Here is a 6,321-nt window from a genome sequence, read left to right on the forward strand (position 1 = left end):
ATACTTCTCATGGCAAACCCTTCGGAATGGAACGCGTCAATTTTTCCTTTTTCTTTCGCGGTTTAAACGTTTTTTCCCCATTTTTGATTAAAAATAATATTAAATGCTCTTAAATGCTTAAATATTGAAGCGAACTCAAATCCACGTCCGGCCAATTAAATAATTTAAATTGTTCGTCTAATCATGTGAACAAAAAAAAATGCACTTTTTCGTACAGCATATACCTACAAGAAAGAGAAAAATATCCGTTATCTTACCCTCACCTACCAACCTACCATATGTTGGTGTTTTTTTTATTGAGAACCTAAAAAGCTTTCTAAAAACTGAAATTGCTTGATAATTCTTGCACACACTTATTAAAAAAATCAAATTTAGGTAAAAAATGTGTGCGTCTAATCAAGTGAACAGAACATTACCTACATATATTTGTATTATTATATTTATTCTTTTTGAGCCTGTAGCTCGTAGATTAAATAAATAAATATTATATTCTTTGAAAAGTGCAGCTGGGCCTTTATCAACCTAATCTAGCCCCGTTGTATTACTCAGTACTTAATAATTTTTAACCCTATATGATTTTTTTAGTATCTATCTTTAGTAAGTATGCATGTTCTTATCTTCTTTAATTACACATCATATATACCTACTTTATTTACTTAAATTAATGACGCGAAAATATAGCAGGTACTTATGTATATATGTATATTATTGACCTACATAATAAAATATAATATGCACCTACTAGCTACAAAAACATAATATTTTCCAACTTAGTTTTTATTTGACTTTATCACGAAACAGTAACAAAAACAGACATTCTTTCTAGGGTCAATTTATTTTCGAGCAGCGCCAGCGGCGCGGCGCAAACGTAAAGTAAAAAAAAAATCAGTCAAATACAGACATTTTCTAAAAATAAATTTTTTTACTCTCTCTCTTCAATTTATGTTTGTATATAAGGCGTTGCGGAGTCGGAGAGAGTAAATAAGTCAGCAGATAAGTAAATAACCACCCATTTGTATAGAATTTCTATACATATAGAAACAACACAGCCAAAAACAAAACGATTATCAAAATCCGCAGCTGTGGTGACTGATGGCTCGCTCGAGTCAGGGATGGATAAATCAATACAATTGTAGGTACCTACTTAATTCGATAAAATTCAGTATTTTAATCATTAATATCATTATTTCTAAAGTTTTATTCGGACCAAAGAAACATTTATTCCGATAAAAATGGGAAACTTTATTTGTGTCCACAACATTTACATATGTACATATGTAGGTTAAAATGAATTTGTGGTTTTAATAAAAATATAAAATGTCGCATGTGTGGAGCAACGACAATTCTATAATAAATAACCGTATATATATATCTGAATGATTTCTGTTGGTTTTATTTTCATGAGTAATTAAAAATTTCAAACAATTTAAATAAACATACCGTTTTTGAGAGAATAAACATTATTTGAAAGGGTTTTTTGCACCCAAAAAATCAATAATATTTCATAAATGAGCGCCATAACTTTTGATAGAGTTTGTCTATCGTATTTATTATGATTTTATGACCTGAAATTAGAAGTCTATTCTAAAATAATATATCATATTTGTACTAGTGACAAAACAAATATTCTAATATGACCGCTTGTACCTCCCCTTCCCCTCTCCCTCACCATCGCGCATTCAGGCGCGTCTAAAAAAAAGTCAATAGGGGATTTTGAGCGACACTCTACAAGCTACTCACAGTTTAATTCTACCGCCTCGATTCGAGTAATAAAATTGTATGCATGGATTCATTTCACAAGGGCACCTTTTTCCTTTTTGGCCATACACTTTTGTGGCTATTAGAGATTTTTGACAGGTATTTTTTTAAGTTCATTTATTTTTTTAAAAATGCCAAAATTGAATTTCACCTTATGAAACCAGTGTTGCGATTAAAAAAATGTATCATGATTGTTTATCATGAAATCCTCAAAAAAATCATGAGATTCAAGTCTGTTCCTGATTTTTGTTTTAAGTAATGCTACTTTTGAAAATATTCTTTCAGTGTTGGCTGAAGAACTTGGAAGTGAATATACCTCAAAAACAAATTTAGACAAGAGTCTATATGCCAGTTTGATTTGGCCAACATACTTTCAAAATTCTTAAATATCGTTTTCGTTTGATTGGTCATTTGCTTTAATGTTTAAATTCACTAGCCTTCTCCATTCATTATCTATCTCTTAATAACAATCTTCAACCAATAGATTTGGAAAATGTTTAATAGGAGGAAAAATTGACTGAACATTTTTGTTTGCAAAGTTTGTTAATGACAAAGATTCCATATCTGTGAAGACGCTGTTGTTAAAGTTGAATCGGGAATATATTTGCCTAGTATCTTCAACTTAGAAGGACAAACAACGACATTGGAAGTCTGAACAATTTCTTTGTCAATAGAAAAATTTTCCAAAATAATCCCCATAGGAAAGTTGATATCTGGGGTTTATCTAAACCTATATTTTTAATATTACGTTTTTAACATGAGATTTTCAATAAATTCAAGAGATCACGAGATAAGAGTGAAAAATCATGAGAATCATGATAAATCATGACATTCGGCAACACTGAAGCTAACATTTATACTTTCCGCGTTCTACTTACACATAATTTTTGTTAATGAAAAGATTGATCAGTAATGTACTGACCTATAAAATTTAAAGACTTTAAATACAGATCAAAAATGTTAAGGATCACAAAAAGAAAAACATAATTTAATAAGATCGCCTGCGAGAAAATGAATCCAAGATTTTATATAGCAATGCACAAAGCGGAAGGGTAAAGCAGAAAATGGAAATAAATCAGTTAAAAATCATAAATAAATCGACAAGAACCAAAAATTTTGACCTTGTTATTTGTCACTTTTTCATCAATTCCACTTTTGCCTTTTAATCGGTCCTAGCAAAGATGACTGGAATAAGCCGTACTTATTTGTTGCTTATTACCCTCATAGCATAGATAATATATTTATTATCTGTGCTCATAGGTCCCAGCTATATATATTGTCTAGTAATTATTTATTTACAAATGATACAAAAAGTAGAAATATAATATGAATAAAAGCCATCCATTTCATATAAATTAGGATTTTCCAGACACTGGACTTTATTTTTTAGGTATCCGGTTTTTCTCATATTTTTAGTATCAGTAGTCCAGACACGAAAATTATCTTTTATTAAATAAAATAAATTGGGTGGCGCAACAGCCCGTTAAGAACTTTGGCCTAGTGACTTACAACTCCCAAACATTCCTGTGTGCGAGTAATTGCAGGGATGGAGGGGACCTACAGTTTATATGCCGAATCCGAATGGCTAATTTGAGAAAGCACTTTTTCATGACAAAAAATTACTCTTTTAGAATTTGTCAATTCCTCGCAAGAGACAGTACCCGTGAAAAGACTTTAGATGGCATAGGCAGGGATTGAACCCAAGACCTCTGGCATGACAGTCCAACGCTCTAATCAGCATGCCACGGGTACTACATTCTATCTATCTTTATTATCCTCACTAAAAATATAGCCATGGGATTAAATAATCTTATCTTTTTTTTTAAATTACTCGTACTTGAGCGTAGTGTATTTCTACCTGTTTCTTAAAAATACGTCCAATATTGTTTTTTACACAAATCGACAACAAAGCCTAATTTTGGAACCTACCCACTTGAAGCTTAAGATCTAAATTATTAATTTAATATCCTGAAACTTAGCATGTATGCATAAAACATAGAAGAAAATATTTGTATTATTCTTTGAAAATTTTATGATATAACCCAGAACTTCCGGTTATATTTTTGCTTTTATTTCCGAAGTACAGCTATTTATGTATGTTTATTTACATTTGAATACAAAAATAAAAACTGATACAATTATTAATTTACTTCTTTAATTTTTTAAAATATTTTCATCCCTGGTTCGAGTTGGACTGCATGAAGCTCGTTTGTACTTTCCTTCACAACACGTGTAGTGTATCTATAAATACAATGTGCATATAAATATTATAAAATTTTATAAGTAATAGTTATGTCTATGGTACTTAATTTATACCTACCTAATTGTTTAAATTAAAGAGAACATAATTTGTGTCGCCTCGCAGTGCGCTGCGCAGAAGTATATTTTATAATAATATTCCCTTCTCTCTTTTCCTTTCATCAACAACTGTGGCATTGTGGGTATTGATTGTTATTTTGTGTAGTTTGCATTTGCTCAGTCAGTGGAGTTCAGAAAAAGAAGAAAAATCAATAAGTATAGCTGAATTTTATTTTTGTACACGAACACAACAACGACGATTGAGAAGCTACCTACCTATTAAGATAATAGGGGCGACGGCGCAGAATTGAGAAAATTCTCTTTAAAGAGAATTATATTTGACTGTATTGAGTGTCGGTGTAAATTCCTCTCCGCAACGAGTGTCGGCGATATTTTTGTATTCTTTGTGTTGGCAGTTTTACTTGAAGTTTCAACCCTAGTGAGTGCAAGACGGAAAATTATGAGTGTGGTAAGAATTATAATTCAGCCGCCATATTGTTTATTAAACAATTAATATATTTATTTTTAGACCAAAGTACTTTTCGACGATCGTATCAAACCAAAAAATGTTCTTGCTCTGAATGAAAAAGTTGCAGCTATTCGCCGCTATGAGGCCGATCCGGTTTATAAGAAAATCGGACGGATGTTCAACTGTAGTCCGGATCAAATAAAACGGATTGTCAAGCAGAAAGATGAAATTCTCGCGGAATGGGAAAACCGAACGCGAAAGCCAGTCCCACCAACTCCGCATGAAATCAAAACCGTAAGGATATCGGTTTTGGGAAAGGCAGTTCATGAATGGATTCGCCGCATTATGTATTATACGGATTTCAATTTGAATGATACTCTCATTCAAACGATGTCGTTGGAGTTTTCCAAAGCTTTGAAGTTGCCAAAATTCTATCCGAACAAAGAATGGATTCAGAATTTTAGAGCAACCTACAATTTGCCAGATGCCAATACAAAAACAATGTCGATTGGTTATCAGGAGAGTCATTCGGTACAAATCCGAGATATTCTGCGGTATGTTAAAGAGGTTTGTGGAACAAAAGATGTGATAGTTGTTGATGATGGTGATAATTCGAGAAGCTCAACAGGTGTAACGGCGAGTTTTGCCGAGATAGAAGTTGAAGAAATCAAAAACCAAACAGATAAGAGTAATTTCTATGGAGACATCGTTATGAAAGTTGAAGAACGAAATTGTAAACCATCCAGTTCTATAACAACTCAAAATGTCGTAATGCCAGAAGAAAATCCAAACGCAGATTTTTCAATGCAAATTGATATGGACACAACTAACTACCAGCCTGCTCAAATATCCCAACCACAGCCAGAGCCGGAAGAAAAGAAAACAGATATTAAGACTGAGCCTGAAACTATGCCTTCGCCTGCACCAAAGCCAGCATCACAAGAACCAGAACCGCAGTCAAAGCCTGAACCGCAGTCAAAGCCTGAACCGCAGTCAAAGCCTGAACCGCAGCCAGAGCCAGAGAAAAAGCCTGAACCAGAACCGGAAGAGGAACCAATTGCCATTTACTCTCATGAGGCCGCTATAAGTTGTGTCAAGCTGCTAGAAGATTTTGCATTGATGAAAGAAAATTTCAGGCTTATTGGTCTTATTGAAAGACTTGAAGAAGCACTGAATGAGAAGTCCCAAAAGTAATTTAAGGCATGATTTTTTAAGTTGTTTTGTTATAGTATACCTACAAATATTTTAACTTTTTAAAGAGCTGTTATAAACTTACTTTTTAAAAATGACTAAGGTTTGAAATAAAAAAAATATTATATTTTTATAAAATAAATGTTGGTTTTTATAGAATTGAAGGAATTGATTTATTTTTAGCGACCTCAAGAACTCATTCAGCATTAATTCCTCACAAAAGAACTTGTCATGATATTAGTCTTTTCCTACCTGCAACCTGTACAATTATGGTTGCCTTTGCATAAGCCTAAAAGTATGTCACATTTTTTTTAAATGTTCCAACACCTTTTTTAATAGAAGAGGAAAGTATTTTTAAAGTTAAGTATTAATTATCGAAGCTGAGTTTTTTACTTTGAAACGGGAAACTGAATTTCGACCCAAGTCTATTCATCGAACACAAACAATTTACCTAAAAGTATGCAGTTATTTCTTCCTCTAAAATTAACGAATTAAAAACTGTTGAGGAAAAATAAAAAAGCAAAGTTTTTCGCTAGTAAAGAGGATTTAAACTTTTTAATAGTTCCTTAAAAGATTCTCAGGATATCAAGAGTTTCCATTTAAAA

General features: G+C 32.3%; 1 protein-coding gene across 1 annotated transcript; it reads left to right on the top strand.

The window, feature by feature from the left end:
• Positions 1-4,179: 4,179 nt before the first annotated feature.
• LOC129947414 (uncharacterized) lies at positions 4,180-5,880 on the top strand. Its single transcript, XM_056057955.1, has 2 exons — positions 4,180-4,525; positions 4,586-5,880. The coding sequence occupies exons 1-2, from the start codon at positions 4,517-4,519 to the stop codon at positions 5,717-5,719; spliced, it is 1,143 nt and encodes a 380-aa protein (XP_055913930.1). The 5' UTR covers positions 4,180-4,516; the 3' UTR covers positions 5,720-5,880.
• The last annotated feature ends 441 nt before the right edge of the window (positions 5,881-6,321 follow it).

This window comes from Eupeodes corollae, chromosome 2 (assembly GCF_945859685.1).
Source record: "Eupeodes corollae chromosome 2, idEupCoro1.1, whole genome shotgun sequence".
Taxonomy (NCBI): Eukaryota; Metazoa; Arthropoda; class Insecta; order Diptera; family Syrphidae; genus Eupeodes; species Eupeodes corollae.